At 33.4% G+C, this 18,241-nt stretch overlaps 1 protein-coding gene and 2 long non-coding RNA genes across 14 annotated transcripts in view; 2 read left to right on the top strand and 1 right to left on the bottom strand.

Annotated features, from left to right (window-relative positions):
• SK (small conductance calcium-activated potassium channel) overlaps positions 1-12,409 on the bottom strand; it is a 236,778-nt gene extending 224,369 nt beyond the window's left edge. For all 12 annotated transcript variants that reach the window (XM_070110224.1, XM_070110232.1, XM_070110233.1 and 9 more), the window contains exon 1: positions 12,179-12,409. In XM_070110224.1, coding sequence (XP_069966325.1) covers positions 12,179-12,190 — 12 coding nt within the window. In that variant the 5' untranslated portion in view covers positions 12,191-12,409. The remainder of the gene's footprint in view (positions 1-12,178) is intronic.
• Positions 12,410-12,767: 358 nt separating this feature from the next.
• On the top strand, positions 12,768-13,735 carry LOC138857477 (uncharacterized). The gene is made up of 2 exons (XR_011396583.1): positions 12,768-12,900; positions 13,484-13,735. It is a non-coding gene; the product is annotated as an uncharacterized lncRNA (long non-coding RNA).
• A 1,728-nt stretch (positions 13,736-15,463) lies between these two features.
• On the top strand, positions 15,464-17,044 carry LOC118680817 (uncharacterized). Its single transcript, XR_004976411.2, has 3 exons — positions 15,464-15,748; positions 15,811-16,306; positions 16,375-17,044. It is a non-coding gene; the product is annotated as an uncharacterized lncRNA (long non-coding RNA).
• The last annotated feature ends 1,197 nt before the right edge of the window (positions 17,045-18,241 follow it).

Raw genomic sequence — 18,241 nt, 5'->3', positions numbered from 1 at the left:
TACATTCTACTCATGATAATCGGTGCCTGCTCTAGTTTAATCGATATTATTAGAAGACATATTTTGCCAGCCCTATATGTCAGTTGATCAATTTGTTTACATTCCATAATTGGTCTAAACGTACCCTACAAGAAACTGCTGATGGGTTCACCAATGCACTCACATTTGATATGTCAGTACTGTTAACTTACATTTGCATTTTTAAATTCAGAACTATCCACTGATTGGAGAAAGACATACGCAGGGCTATTGAGAGAAGCAGATGGCATCAAGTGAAAATTTATTTTTATATTTTCATACTTTATTATATTTTTGTTGTATTCCTTTTTATATTTAAGTATATTATTATAACTAATTTTGATTAAAAGTTTTAAATTTATTAAAGAAATTAAAAACTATATTATCTACTGCGCAAAAGAATTTTCAACTTCTGATAGCGTTTCAGTCATAACTGACAATTTTCAGCTATGGCGGATTTATGGACAGCAATGACTCAGAAAAAACAAAACAAGAAAACAAGGATCTTAAGAAAATGTTCTGTCATATTACCCATCAGATGACCGTCACTGTTCTTGTAGGGTACATAACAAATGTAAACAAATAGATGTGTGAACTGTCAATGAAGACTCATCGAAAACACACAATGTCGGTTTGGTTCCACAATCCACTAATTATGTTTTCAAGAGGATTTCAATTCGGTGCGAACATAGTAAGAGATAAGTTGAAGAAGATAATAAATTTTAAAATGCAAAAGCCTAATCGTAATTTTACGATTTTTACTTTAAAATAAACTGTATCCAATGAGCTGTGACGCCGATTTCTTTTTTTTAAACTCTCGCAACATGTTGCAACAGAGTAAAATGGTTTTGCTCAATAAGAATTCAAACAAAAAACGTTAACTTCGGTGGCACCGAAGCTGTAATACCCTTCACAAATAAAGGTTCTTTACAAGAACTTGATTCCGATCTTTCAAATTTTATGGCAACTATATGATATAGTAATCTGATCCAAACAATTTTTTCAAAGCGTACATTGTTGCCTTAAACAATATCTCGTGCCTAATTTCGTGAAGATACCTCGTCAAATAAAAAAGTTCCCACACAGGCACTTGATGCCGATTGTTCAGTTTGCCGACAAATGAGTAGTTTCGTGGTGAAAGGACAGGTGCAAAATTTCAGATCGATAGCTTAAAAACTGAGGGGCTAGTTCGTATATATACAGACAGACGGACACGGCTAAATCAACTCAGCTCATCATGCTGATCATTTATTTATATATTTACGTATATATTTTTATATGTTACAAACTTTGTAGCAAGCTTAATATACCATACCTTATTCAGGGTATAATTACAACAGAAATTGAGACCAAAAAAATTAGCAATAATGCCAATCAATTTATGTCGGTACTCATGCTTGTGTTAGTATAACACTGGTCTACAGTGTTGCCCTAGATATAAGATCGATTTTAGATACGTTTGTGCTCACAATTCATGACCTTATTATTATTGACTATATTCCATTACAAAAATCAGAAAACATGAAACAAAATAACAAATATATTTATAATATTGTTTTGAAAAATAAGTTCACATCGAAGTAAGCAGAAAGACAAACGCCCATCAACCTTGATACCGTTCTTCCAACACTTTTAGATCCTGGCAGAACCGTTCTCTCTGTTTCCTACTATAATTTCCCACATTATCCGAAAATTTATCCAGAAATTTGTGGATATCTAACTCGATACTCGTATTTGCTCTTAGAATATTAAAGTTTGTCAGCATATTTTGCACAATTGTTTCATAATTTGGTATTTTATGATTACCTAGGAAAATTTCGACTATTATCATTACACTTTTCAAGCTTCACTTTCCGGAACAGTTTGAACTTTGACAAAATTTGTATCCTTAAGAATCGGCGTATTTGAGGTCCAGCAAACTATCCATCTCTTAACTTTTCCTTATCGCTTCGGAAATTTTCTACAAATGTTATTAACACAATATATATCCTTCCACGTCCAACGCTTTGACAAATTGCTTTATTCTTCCTAAATTGAACCCTGAGTTCGTTTTGAGAAAAAAGCTTTGGCGTAGATGTTTCACCTTCCTTTTCACTTTCACTGATAGATTGGACCGATTTCTGAGATTTTAGCGACGTCAATGTTTCTGAGAGCATTAAAATTACTTTTGAAACTTAAAGGAGCTTTTCGTTGAGTAAAACTGGACATTTAGTAAACTGTAGGTTTAGATATCTCCACGTTTGAAGAAATCAATCATTAAACCTTAAAAATAAATGTTATTACTAATAAGCCGATAATTGATCAAAATATCATAAAAACAAGAGCACATTAAATATTTTCATGAACAAGTAAGGAAGGGCTAAGTTCGGATGTAACCGAACATTTTATACTCTCGCAAAGTCAAATGGTATACTCGTTTGAGATTTCTTTGTATATTGGCTGATATTTTCGGTAGAAGGTCAACTATAGGTACTGGGGTCCACATATTTAGTACTTAGGGGCTTGAACAGTTTTGGTTCGATTTAGACAATTTTTGGTCACAAGGTGGCATACTTTAAACGTATTATTCACGCAAAGTTTTACCCCGATATAATCATTTTTGCTTGATATGCATAGTAGAAAGTGAATCAGATGGAATTGAAAATGGTGTTATATGGGAAATAGGCATGGTTGTAGACCGCATTCGCCCATTTTCGCACTATGACATAAAAAGAACGTAATACACCGAATTTGGTTGAAATCGGTTAAGCAGATCCCAAGATATGGGTTTTCACCACAATAAAATACAAAACTGTTATATGGTACACAATATCACATTAGAGAGGGGCATCTGCAGTCGAATTTTTTTTTTAAGTGGGCGTGGTCTCGCCCCCTAATAGGTTTAATGCGCATATCTTTTAAACCGCTAAAGCTATAATAACAAAATGCACTGGAAGCAAATGTTTTTAGAACCTCTACCTCTTTATCCAATAGGCATTCATGCGGCTTATAATATTGCCAGATGCCAGTGGTCAAAGTTGTATGGAGGAGGGTAAGGTGGAAACATCCAAGTACTTTCTCTTCCATTGTCCAGCCTTTGCAAGACTGAGGTGTTACCTTCGGCGAACCAGAAGACGTACCCGAAACTGACATTAGCCGTCTCAACTAATTTGTGGTAGGCTCAAAGCACTTTGTATTTATTATATTATACCTATTAAGATCGACCTCGTAACGTAGGTTTAGTTACGCCCAGGCTTCCTTTTCATTAAGCCAATTGAACATTTTTAACCAATCCCTACGAAATTTTCACGTTGAAGGTCAGGCGAGCATTCATAGAAACAAACTCAACTTGGTTATTGACATGTCGCAAAAGTATAAGTTTTAATTTAACTGTCGTCGATATCATTTTCTTCGCTTACTGCGGATGTTTAATGTAATTTATTGTTATACATACATAAAAAACAAGTTAAAAAGTATAATATAATATTTACTCGCCCAAGAAAAAAAGAGAACAACTGATTTCTACGTTGTCACTACTGGCATATCTTTTGACAAATTTAGTTTGATACGAACGGTAAGTATGGAAGGGCAGCACGTCGGTCACTAATTCCAGCATTAGCGACAATCCGATGTATACGATCATTTACGCCCTTTTTCACATGCTTTTTACCCATCCCTGTATATAAATAATATATTCATAAAGGAGAAAAACGGCGTGTCTTGAACCACCTGCATACGAGTATTTCACAATCCCTTTTGCCCGGATTTCAACTCGTCTCTTCATCCTGATCATTTATATATACATAACCCTATATCTAACTCAATTAGTTTTAGGTGATACAAACAACCGTTAGGTGAACAAAACTATTATACTCTGTAGCAACCTGTTGCGAGAGTATAAAAACTTAAAAACTTTACTTTTACGAACAAAAATCTAACAGTTAAATAAGCAAAATATGTCCATTGTAACGACAAAAAAGTATTCGAACCAAAAAAATATTATCTCCTAGAAGTTACAAAGCTCAAATTTGGTGCATAACATTGTATTGACATCCTTACGTTAAGAAATTGAACATTTTACTTCCAAATATTCTTCTCACGTAAGAATATTCAAAATCAAAACTATGAAATGTATTTAATATAATGATTTATAACGAAGTATGTTTTATACCGTATATATATAGAGGTCAATTTGTGTAAAATTATGTGGACCAGTTTTCTAGACATCGATGTGGTTTAGCATCAAATATGAATGAAATCAATCATGATCTTGGTTTAGCCTTGACTATATTTGTCCCGGCAAAATCCGGGACGGTTTTTTTAGTAATCGATTTTTTCCATATTATATTTCACTGAAAATCGCGACACATAATAGGTGAAGATCAGCACAGTTTTATTCAATTCATTCTTTTTTGTTTAATTTTAAAGAACAAGACAGCCAGGATGCTTTACTCGGAATCCGGACTGTCCCGGCCAAACCGGTACGAATGATCAGCTAAGTTTAGCCCCTACTACTAATTATAAGATTTCGTTCCCCATCCGGTTGACTCCTCCCTTATATACACAATACATTGATTTTCGGTCTTTTGATTTTGCTTATATCATATATTTAGATACTAACGCAAAATATTTCAATAACCTTAAGTGCGAAATATTCGACATTATAATTATTAGCAATTTGTCATTCAGTAGTAAAAATATAGACATCAGTGTGTACTTTGTTATAGTAGAAATATGATGAATATAACAAAAATGCAGAAGAGAAGTTAAGAAAGTTCATGACCTACCTACATAGATACATATATTATAAGGTAATAAAATACGCTATAAAGTTGTAATCCTTGAATAAGGAAAATTTAATTCATATGCAACATTTTTAATATAAAGTTCTGAAAATATTTCCTGCCTTTTAACTTAGCATGTTAATGGGTAAAATCATATAATAACCTCGCCCACGCCCCATATTAAAAGTGCGATAACTCACTAAATAATACGCCATAAGCAGCCAATTTCACAAACAATATGGTAGAGAAGGGCTTTATAGGAGGAGATGTAAACATTGGAAAATGGGCGTGGCACCACCAAACTTTAGGTGAAATCCTATATCTCAGGAACTATCCGACTAATTTCCACCAAGTTTGGTATATGAGATTACCCAGCGAAATGCATGAAATCCTTCAACTTCACATCCTTAAAGAAAGTAAAAACACCACGTGTGGCTAAATAATGGTATGGTTTAAAATACTAAAAAACATGCTTTTAATGTACATTAAACTAAAAATGGGAAAAATTTAGTTTAAAAAAATAACTAAAAAACACGCTTTTAAAGCACATTAATTTAAAAAGTGAAAAATAATTTCTTATTCCTGACAGTAGTATTGACCGAAAAATACTTGTATTATTGTGAAAAAAGCACGGCGAATTTGTTAAGTGCTCGCTACTCGAAACAGCGAAATTCGCCTAAAATAGCATTCGCTTCGCCAGTGACAATACCAGCATTAACTTAAATTAAAATCGTGCCTAGGATTTTCTGAGATGAAAATGAGGGGCGACAAAATTTACTTATTCCTATCTTTCTATCTTTTGTTCGATATTTTTGAGGTATCGATACTTTTAACAAAATTTAAGTCACATCATTAGATTTGGGTCGTAGGGGATTACCGTTCTATATAGACAATAGCTTATGTTTGGAGCATGTGTTGCCAGTTTCTCGTTATTGATACCTATTTTCCTATTAAGTAGATTTATTCTTATCAATTAAGTAAAAAATTATTTAATATGGTTTAATCCTGACATACTTTTTTACTGTTGCGCTAATTTATTTTTGTACCAACAATTTAATACGTCGAAATTTAAATTTAGTTAGTTAGAAGTGTCTTATTGGTGATAAGTTCTGAACTACAAGTTCGGAAATTTCTCGGATAATATTTGATATTACGGATATGACTCAATCGGAAATTTTAAAAATAAATTGAAAAGTACTTGATACCTATCAATGTCGATAGTTACGATACTAGTATCGAGTAAAGTATCGATACTTTTGAAATTTTGTGGAACACGAAAAGGAAGACAACCTAAATAGGAAATGAGGAATCAACTAGACTAGAACGTAAAAACTAGAATACAAAAAAATTCATCCGAGTTATCTGCCGATTTTACATTTATGAACTGTCAACTTTCAGTATATTTTATGTTTGATGGGGATTTTCCTCAAACTTTCGGAGGAATACCCTTTAGCTATATTCGTACTACGCAACATTTTAGGGGAATCCCTTAAATATCATATATAAGCAAAATATTGTACTAATTTTACATTACTTATTTAAAAGACTGCTAGTAGATCACGCTTGTCGGAACACTAATATAAACAAGTAAGGAAGGGCTAAGTTCGGAACCGAACATTTTATACTCTCGCAAAGTCAAATGGTATACTCGTTTGAGATTTCTTTTTTTCTAGAAGGTCAACTATAGGCACTGGGGTCCACATATTTAGTACTTAGGTTCTTGAACAGTTTTGGTTCGATTTAGACAATTTTTAGTCACAAGGTGGCATACTTTAAACGTATTATTCACGCAAAGTTTTACCCCGATATAATCATTGTTGCTTGATATGAATAGTGGAAAGTGAAAGAATCAGATGGAATTGAAAATGGTGTTATATGGGAAATAGGCGTGGTTGTAGACCGCTTTCGCCCATTTTCGCACTATGACATAGAAATATAAAAAGAACGTAATACACCGAATTTGGTTGAAATCGGTTAAGCAGATCCCAAGATATGGGTTTTCACCACAATTAAATACAAAACTGTTATATGGTACACAATATCACATTAGAGAGGGGCATCTGCAGTCGAATTTTTTTTTTAAGTGGGCGTGGTCTCGCCCCCTAATAGGTTTAATGCGCATATCTTTTAAACCGCTAAAGCTATAATAACAAAATGCACTGGAAGCAAATGTTTTTAGAACCTCTACCTACAGTGTGAAAATTGGTGAAATGGTTGCCCGCCCACTCCCCATATAACGGTACTGTTAAAAAACACTAAAAGCGCCATAAACCAAGCACTAAACACGCCAGAGACATTACATTTTATCTCTAGGATGGTATGAGATGACTTTATAGGAACCGCGTTTAAAATTAGGCAGTGGGTGTGGCACCATTTTTAGGTGATAACTCATATATTGGGATCTGCTTAACCGATTTCAACTAAACTCGGTACATAACATTCTTCTCATATTTCTATGTTATAGTGCGAAAAAGGGTGAAATCGGATTAAATCACGCCTATTTCTCATATGACACCATTTTAAATTCCATCTGATTCTTTCACTTTCCACTAATACGTTTAAGGTACCAAAAATTGTCTAAATCGAATCAAGACTGTAAGATATATAATTGAAATTCATATAATAAAATAAATAAATGAAACTCTCGATAAAAGTATGATTTTGTGTCAAAAATGAGTTGAATCGGATCAATACTACCTTTAATATAAAATTTTGCCAACACCTGAAGTAATTTTCCGGGCTTTGATCCTTGCAAGTTGGGAGAGCTCTTCTTATAACAAATTTACTGGTTGCCGCCATTTATTATTATTATTTTTTGTATGTCCATACTAATATTTTAAAAGCTAAATTATAAATGTGAATGTAAGTTTGTTACGCTTTCACGCCGAAACCACTTAACCGGTCATCATGAAACTTTGTACACATATTGACACCATAGTCTAGACCTTCGTCACGGACGAGTGCAGCAAAAGTTGCACGAAATCAAGAATCTTCAGCTCTCGAAGAGCTCAGATCTTCTCATTGCAAAGCAACAAAATGTGTTAAGAGCAACAGAAACGCCTATTCATGCACGAGCTCATGTAGAAATACAAGCTGAACAACAGAGAATAATTATTTTAGCAGAAATGCAGGCTAGAAGGCTCGACCAAATCGATAAAATAATTAGTACTGAAATTCCAGATAAAGTAAAAGATAAACATCTGGCCATTACAAATATTAATTTGAACATTTTGGAACAACAGTTTTTAGATTTCATGCATAAATGAATTGTGAAGAACGTATAAATTAATATTATATATTTTCTCTGCCATTTCCATCCGTATGTATAGACCATTAAGACAACAGATTTAAAACATACATATATACGGTGGGGAGTACAAATGAGTACAAGTTTGTGCATTGTGTATATCTTTTTTCTTATATATTGATTTGATCTGAACAATTTCTTTGGTGATTCCATTTCTGCTTTAAAGCAGCTTCTTAGTGAGGAAAGGACGGGTGCAAAATTTTAGATCAATATCTCAAAAACTAGGGACTAGTTCGTATATATACAGACGGACGGACATGGCTAAATCCCCTCAGCTCGTTACGCTGATCATTTATTTATACATATACTATATATACCCTGTTCAGGGTATGAAAACAAAAGCAACATTTATTCGGTAATATGTAAAGGCTGTCATGCCAAGCGGTCAAGCATCAAGCTAGTCAGAACAAGTATAAAATTGTACAATTTTTATTAAGATTATTATTATTTTATAGGCTAAGTCAAAACTTGGAAAATTATAATAAAGCTCCAACATGAACTTATGTGCATAAGAATGTACATACATATTTATGGAGTATGTTTTATATAATTGTTCATATACATATGTGTATTAATTGTAATTAAAATAATTTATCTTTTCAGGTATATACATAAGTATGTCAACATGTACTTACGTCCATATATATTTATTTATATATGTACATTTTATTCCAAACAATTGAATTTTCGGCTTCGAATTGTAAAGAAGAAAGAAAGTCTTGAGCGGTTTTATGCGCATAGCAGTTTCTAACTTAAATAAATAATTAGGACATTTTTCTCTTCAATAACTTTAATATTTATAAATATAGATGATAACGCTGGAAACATGGTTTTCGAAATGTAATTTCAGCCTTCGGCATTTGAAGAAAATCGTTAATTTTGGTTTGCGTGTTACAAGACCTATGACATCGTATTGTCAACATGCCAGCTATTAAATGTCACCTGCAGCAGTTTATGATTTGTGGTCAAATAGGTAAGCTACAAAGCCAGGAGAAGAACGTCATATGCGTATTAACATGTATACATACATAAAAACAAACATACATATATGTATTACAACCCTTAGGATTTTTTTAAACATATGTTCAAAATGTTAATATACAGTTTAACAAACCCACTACCATATATTTAAGTGGTGGGTACAAATATTTATAGAAATACGAATATATGAGCCATGCATACATGCATATATGTGTTTGTTATAATTCAGGGGCTGAGAAAGAAAAATTAACTGCAGTCGCGCGATAGTCGATATCCCTACAAGAAACTGCTAATGGGTTCACCAATACACTTACATTTATTATGTCATTATGTTATTTTTCCAAAAGCAAATTTTGTACACGTCGAAAAGAGACAGCAAACGTTCCATAGAAATATCGAGAAGTTGTGAAATACCTATGTAGCTGTTATTCCGTGCGATAAACCAAAAGTGTTGCGTGCTCCTGTGCAATAACTCTTTTTGTGTCAAAAAAATAAATAAATAACGAAGGAGTTTGCAAATATAACATACGTAAGTTATTAAGTTTACAAAATAATTTTTCTTTTTGTCAATTTTCATTTTTATTTAGGTATTTTTAAATATTTCGAAATATTCATGAACTGGAGAAACACGTACAGCAGAGCTTTTGAGAGGAGGAGATGGAATCAAGTGGAAATTTCTTTTCATAATTTATTAATTATATTTTTACTGCGCAAAAGAATTTTTCACTTGTGATAGATTTGCAGTCATAACTGACAAATGGCAGCTATGATGGATTTATGGTCAGCAATGACTCAGAAAAAGACATGAGAGTGAGCAGTATAGATATATAGTAAATCAATACCCATATTTTAAAGAGAGATGCAAACTCACACACATGTCTTTGTTTACATCAATTTTTACACAAGACCCTTAAGAAAATGATAGAAACTTTGTTCTGCGCGCTGACAAATTTTTTTCAGCTGTGACTGTCATATTACCGGTCAGATGACTATCACTGTTCTTGTAGGGATGGATACTCGCATACTCATACATGCTTATGACAAATGAACGTGTATTATACATATTTCATACTATATAAACAAACTTGCATGTACCCAGTAGTAAAACATAAAACTAATAAGGAACTCCGACTTTAAATCTAAAGTTAAACTAGTCTGAATATGACTTTTGTAATTTTAGAAAGACTTATTAAGGTTAATTTATTTTGTACTGCTACAAATTAAAAACTTCTAACCAAAGTCTTTTATATCTTGATTTGACTGCAGGATACTCGTACTTACATGTGCATTCATAAACAGAATTACAGAAATTTTCAGACACATTCACACTGAAGTGAATGCATAAAGAAACTTAGCTGAATTGGAATAGATCAATAAAGCTTCTTGACATAAATATGTAATACATAGGTATCATCCAAAGCGTTTTTTTAGAAGGGTAAACTCTCTATCCTATGTGAAAAGAATAAAGCACTCAAAGAGTTTACAAATGGTGGGAATCTCAGCGTAATCACTCCACTTTTTAAATATGTTGCTTTCTAAATGGGTTGAATTAGCGACTATCTGAAATACTCACTAGGCTGTTGTTTAGTGCAATTAATAATGTGTTTTAAGGTTGCATGAATTGTCTTAAACATTTTGGTATTTTTGTTGTGTTTATGTAAAAAATAGTTTTAGAATAGGTTATAAAAGATAATTTATTTTTCATATACAATACATGTTTTTGTTTTCATTTTTTACAAGCTAATATATATGGCATATATTTTTAGTAAGATTATCATACGTTTTGAAAATTATATAAGCAAACGCTATCCAGAGTCTTTGTCACGGTCGAGAAATCAATCAATCCGCAATTGATTTACCAAATACTCAACAAACAATAAAAATATTCAACATGTACGAGCTTTATCTTTAAAGTCTAAGCCGACATTACGACCAAAATTTCTGCATTTTTTACATACCTAATTTCATACTCGTACAAGTACGAATGTATTCAAATAGTATTTATTTTTCTGAAGTATAGTAATAAACGAATATATCTACAAACAAAATCTAGTGACAGACATCTCTTAGGATCTCAAAATATAAGTACAATTCGCATGTATGGAAAAAAGACAGTCTGCTACTAGTTGAGCTTGTAGCTTATAACGAGATGATTTAACTACGGGGTACAAATACGAATCTATCATTGTATTGCAGACAAATTTGATGTTATGTCGGCGAACGATGGTCGTCATTCGTTGCAGGAATATCGTAAATTGTACACGGCGTATAATACATACACATAAATCCTCACTGAGTTTATGTACATATTTATGTATATATTTTTAAGTGTACATGCACATGAGCGCTTACATATATATGTATCCACATGCATCTACATGCGGCTTTTATAACTTGTGTACTAAATATAGCAGCAGCAGCTGTACACATAAATATACCATATAACATATATAGTATATACTAGCATATGGACGTACTTTAATTTTTTGTATGTATGCGCTTTGTTGCACATATGTATATGTCTATACTTATGTACTTGGGACTTCGTATACGGTGCGGTTCATGTACTTTAATGGCCTACATATTATATATATGTATGTATGTATATCTAGACCAAATATACTCCTATGTACATACATATATATGTAACTGTATGCAGAGTGCACTGCACTCGTGTCTCCACTATGGGAACTTAATCGATCAGAAAAGCAAGATGACTTTACTTAGAAAAGAACGTACTATGTATATATTAAATTCTTATAACAAATTTTTGCAATTAATGAGTTACCTTAGTTTTTACAGATCCATTCGCAATCTTGCAACTTCAAAAACAAAAATACAGCTTTCAAATAAGCACACCATTATGATTTCAACAAATACATACATATGTATGTATTTAACATGTATTTATATAAATTCATATATTTTAAAGTAAAAAATAAACATACATATATTTAAAATATTCATAGGAGATATGTATACATTTATGTATATACTGATATATAATGATATGCACCTGTTTACACCTATCGCTATAGGTCAGTGCAATGAAAATATTTAAATTAACTTAACAGACACACTGCATTGTAAATATGTAGTATATGCATACATTTGCTTTCATAAAACAATTCACTACGAAACTAAGTAAATATGAATAGTCATATGTACATCCATACGAGTATAACAAGATTTACGTTTGTATGCACGCATGCACACTTTTTAGCTTTTTTTCTTCTTATTTTATTGTAGTATTATTATATTATTAGCACGTATTTGCACCGATATTTTCCACTGGTGCGTATATTTTTCATATTTCTTTATTTTTTTCAGTGTATTTGGGAGGCGTGGATACACTAGGGCACTAATATAGGGTATCGGAACGAACGCGACGCAATTCTCTTGTTCTCCACAGTTTATCAATACGATGTTTCCGTTTATGTTGTTTGTGCGATACTGAAAATTTAAAAACTTCACAACGTCGTTGTTGTTTGTTGCGTGAAAGTTCGTTACATTTTTTCTTCTTTCAGCATGCGCTCGGCAAAACTTTCGCTTCGGTTGCCACGATTCGATTCGGCGGCCGTCGTTGCTTCGCTCACCTTTTCGTGCTTTCAATTTACGGGTAGCCCATCAACTTTATTCCTGATGTCGCTGATTATATTATATCTTTCCACAGCATACATAGTGCCTTTTGTTAAGGAAGCATGGCCAAATATTATCTGCCAATTTAATAATGTGTTCACCTGACAGTTCTCTCAATCTCTACAGTCTAGACCGGCGTTTAAATTGGAAGGAACTTTATAGCGTGTTTATTAAAAGAAAAGTCTGTAATAAGTATGTATATGTATGTAAGTTAACATTTGTGTTGGATTTGCATTTTGTTTTCCAAATTTGTGTCTGACATGGCGACAGTGTATTCGTACATGTACTTATGTACATATGCATGAGGATGAATTTGTGCGTATTTTAACCGTTGTGCATACTCAATAAATAGTTCTACACATCGTGGGCACTCGTCATATTTTCGCATATTACGATTGCCCATTTGTATACATTCCTTCTTATGGAATTTCGTATATGTATGTTTAAACGAATATTTAGGTTTATCAACTACCACCTTTATGTACCATATATGTTTACAAAGTAGGCTACGTTTTAGTGCTTTTAAGGGATTATATTCAGCTGTGAATTTCAAAAAATCGATTTTTTATCGATTGTACATATATAATATTTTAGAATATTCTACGAAGTTTTGAAGTTAATCTGGAAAATATCTATGACCGTATATGTAAGAATTGTTTAACTTAGTATATTCGCACCTAAAACTTTAAATGCGCTTTTCTCGAATCGCTATTTTTAGAATCGGTCAAGAATACAAGATTACGACAATAATTTACCATTACCTTTTTCGGTTCAGGCTGTGACACTATTTACAAAAACAAATTGTACTATGCCGCCATGTGTGACGTAACTCTTTTGAGTTGAGAAGAAGAAGCATAAAACAGCATGTAAATTGTAAACAACGACGTAAGCACTTTTGTTAATTCGTGAAATAAACCTAATTTATGGTAAAAAAGTTTTTGTGAAATGAATATAATAATATTGCGTGAAAATATTTTTCTTATTTTCAAATAAATACATGACAAAATAATTGTCGACTAAGCCAAAATCTACAAACTGTTTTACTACACAATTAAAATAAATTTCCACCTATTTCATTGGCACATTCCATACATCTCAAAGAAAATTACAGCAGTATGAAAATGCTATTAACGGCATTTAAATATATGCAATACAAGTGGGATGTTATTGAAGGCTTGAAGATGGTATGGCGTTTTTGACCGGAATGCACGGTAGGTATACTTAAAACTCCTGTTATCTTTGCCTCTGGGATAGTATGAATTATGCGGCTCGGTACCTGGAATCTCTGTAGGCCTTCAAATAAAAAAATTATGGATTGTGATATTTTAAGTTACTTAGCAATGAGGAGAAAAACGCCTGAAACTGTTTTAAGGTGCATGGTTTCCTTAAAAACTATAGGACTGACAATAATGATGACCTGATCTCTGACATGAATTCGAATTTTTCCACCATCGGACGTAGAATGTCTCATAAGATGGCCATGTTACATTCTGATTTAAATAAATTTAAAGATAATATAGGAGCTTATTCGGAAAAACAAGGAGAACGCTGTCATCAAGATTAAGGGGTTAATAAGAGAAACATGACAGGAAAAATAAAACTGCAAATTTTTAAATATTTGGAGTATATTTTTAAATGTCTATTGTAAAAATGAATCCTCAGTGGATGATCGGTATCTTGTAATAAATTATTTATATATAATATAAAAAATACCTCCCGGGCCCTTAATTCTCAAAGGGGCCTGTATTTTTCAAAATATTAAATGAATAGTTAAAACTTTTGTAATTTAATTTGCAAAACATTGGAAAATTACAACATTCCTTTGGAATATTGCCGTGGACAGTACTACGATAATGGAAGTAATATGAGCGATAAATATGAAGGAACGTGTATGCTGTTCTTTCGCCCTGTGATGCCCACACGCTGAATTTGGTTGGAGTCGACTCTGCTAAATACTGTCCTCGAGCAATAACTTTTTTGGTGTCGTGCAAAAATGTTTTAATATTTTCAATTCCAGCACACAGCGTTGGGAAATTCTGACAGTATTTTTTAATACAATGTGGATGTGTTCGCCAATTGCGAAAAATCTTTCCGGATTGATAAAGGCTTTGAAAGAAGTTAAAAACTCAACTTTACGGCAAAACCTCGTCGAGACGTTGATGGAATTTCGAAATCTATGAGCAAATTTTAATGCATTCTGATGCTCTCTATATGGTGTAAAATTCTTCAGTCAATCAATGAAAGACACTTGGTTCTTCAAGAGACCAATGCCACCATCGACGCTGAAGTTAGAAACATACCATAGAAAACCTTCTAGTAGATTTGCTATTTCTGCGTGACCAGCGGAAATCAATTTATAATGGATGCAAAATTGTAACAGAGAATTTAGAACATGTCGAGACGATTTTACCATCAGCAAGAAAAAAGAAACACGGAAACGGATGAAAAGTAAAGAAGAAACCGAATTTAAAAGAAATCATTCTCAGGTTCAAGTAAAAATTAATGAAAAAATTCCTACACATCTTTGTTATTTAAATTAATTATTATTTTAACTATTTAATTAATGATTTAATTATTTAATAATTTTGTATTATTTACTTTATTTTAATTATTTCGAATTTAGGGGCTTTTGTTTTCTATTTAGGGACTTTTATTAAATGCTTGAGGGGAAAGTTTTTTCAAGAGTTAGAGACACTGGTAAATTTTGTGAATTTGAAGCATAAATATTACTTTGTAAACTGTCGAAACGCAAGTGTGTTTTCAGCAATAATTTGAAGAAAAAATATTATTTTTTGAGAGTCACATATGACGACTGCAACTTTCGTTGCGACAAATAGAAAGCAACTTTTTCGGTTGCTGCTGGTGAAGGCAATAATATTGAAAATCATTGGAAGACAAAAAAGCACAAAGTGGCAGCAAATGCTTCTCCTCAAACTTCAATCATATCAGATTTTTTCATCGGAGAGAAACCAGATTTGCATGTATCGACGATGGAAGGCGTATGGGCGTACCACACATTTGATGAGAGTCACAGTTACAGGTTTGTTATTGAAAAAATCATTTAAACATCAGCAGTTATCGTCCGATTCGAATTTTTTCAAGCTTCTTATTGTAGATCAAACGACTGTGCAAACAAAATATTTCGAACCTGTTTCCAAATGAAAAAAATTTCGTTCTCAAGAACATAAAGTGAAGCGATAATAAGCAATGTTTTTGCACCATACGCATTGGAATGCCTCAAGTCTGATTTACAGAAAGTCCGAATCATTTGCTTCGCATTGATCGGAAAAGTGAAGGAAATGTTTTTGCAAAATTAAAGAACTTAAAATCGAACATAGTTGGTGTAGGTTGTGCAGCACATATCGATGCGATTCGTACCGCATGTCATGCACTTGATGTTGAAATAGACAGCATTGTTGTACAGATCTACACACCTTTTTACATCCACACCATTCTCACAGCAGCATTAAAGTCAATCTGCGAGATTTCTGAAGACGAATTTCAACATTTAATGAACACATTTACAAACATCCAACCAACACAATTACTTTCCGTTGCAACTTGAAACAATTTGAAGAAAAGGCGAGACAATTTCGAAGTAAATATTTCATTTGACACCTCAATTTTCGTTTTCTCATTTTTAATTGTTTTTAATATGTCAATCAGGTGATTGCTACGAATATTTTGAGGCATGGGATCAACAGTTTGCTCATGTAAAACTATTTGGTTGTGTGCTACTCACTGATAAACTCGACTGGGAAAAAATTGAGAAAACGTTTATTTTCCTCCCAGAAAATAATATTTTGAAAGCACCAGACACTACTTCACATAAGCTTTTCGAACAATTCACTTATATCTCTCAGTATATAGGTGGCAAACGAATTGAAGATTGGAGCAAAGAACAGACATCCGTTGATGAACGTTGAGTTCAATGTTTTACTTTTCTGTTGAAGCAAAACATACCATTCGTTTAGCTTTCAGAGATCTTTGAATATGCTCTGACACTACCAGGATCATCGGCGCCACTGGAACGCATATTTTCCACCATTAACAGAATGTGAACATACGAAAAAACTTCCCTACAAGTCAATACCGTGAAATCGATTTTATTTGTGAAGAATAATTCAAAATTTTCTTGTTTGGAACTTTTCACTCACTTAAAATCGCACCCCGAGCTTCTTTGAAAAATCAATCGACAAGAGAAATACTTCAGACCGAAGATGTCTTCAGCAATTCTGGGAACACCGTCCACTTCATCAACTGATATACAAACAATCGAACCAGACAGTAATTGAATCTTTTAATAATATTTAATATTACTTTGCTGTCTCTTTTATCATTTCCATTCTTTTTGAGTAAAATTGTGTTGCTCTCTCACTTATTCTATGTCGCAATTTTCAGTCAATTATAATATGGAAAAAATCGATGAAACGTCGACTGAAAAAACGTCCCGGGAAATATATAGTATAGTCACTTTACTCTAAAAGGGCAGAAGATAAGGCTGGCTCCAAAGAACGGCTGCTAAGCAGGGGTAGGAGGGAGATGCCAAAGTCATGCACAGATGCTGGCTGGTATCAGGGCCAAATCAAAATGATTGCGTGCGACGACGAGAGATCGGTCGCACTATATAAAGCTTCTATAGCCAAGGTAGGGAAGGTATATCCCGGTGCTAAATGACATACCGTCCAGACCAAGGGCAAGGGTCTATATTTCGGCTACAGCCGGACCAGATTATGTAGCTTATAAGAGCCTGCAAACTGAGTCTGCCTACGGAGGGGTGGAAATTCGTCAAGGTCTTCGAGGACCCCGTAGCAGAATCTGTCGAGGAGACCAAAAAGGCAGCTATACAGATATTGCTACATTGCTAGAGATCAGTTATGGATTCACGAAAGTGAGGAACCCTACAAGTCGGACGCCGATGCTGCAGACCATCTAGCATCTGAAAACGAGATATGCGAAGTCGAGGAAGATCCTATGGAGTGGAAAGTTTAGAGCAAGGTGGGTGTTCTTCCGGGTCTGAGCTTGTTGACAGACTCTCAAACCTTTATACTGAGAAAGAGCTTTTAAGCGACTCTCAAGAAGACGCGAACATAACAATAGTTATTGCGTATTCTACAAATTAATCTCCATCATCGCAAACTAGCTTCAGTAGTTCTAGTTAACCCCATGGCAATCGAACAGCCTGAGTTTGTCCTCATTCAGGAGCCATGGGTTAATAGAGGACGTATTTGTGAATTGAGGACACCGAGCTATAAGCTATTTATGGCTAATTGTGAAGGTAAAGTCAGAGCATGCATAATGGCAAAGAAAAGGCTTAACGATTTTATGTTACATCGTTATAGATACCATGACACAGCAGCAGTAAACTGGGAAACGGAAGAACTTGTGTCAAAAGAACCGCTTAAGAGGGTAACCCAATGGAGAGTTCTCGAAGAACACTTCTTTTCGGATCACCGATATATTGAATGTATCATTGTGGAAAGGGCAGATAGAGGCAATAACTTCAGGAATCATAAGAAAACGAACTGGCTGG

The sequence above is a fragment of the Bactrocera oleae genome, chromosome 5, assembly GCF_042242935.1.
Source record: "Bactrocera oleae isolate idBacOlea1 chromosome 5, idBacOlea1, whole genome shotgun sequence".
In the NCBI taxonomy this organism is placed as follows: Eukaryota; Metazoa; Arthropoda; class Insecta; order Diptera; family Tephritidae; genus Bactrocera; species Bactrocera oleae.
Note: the sequence above shows the minus strand (reverse complement) of the source record. Positions and strands in the feature narration are given on the sequence as shown.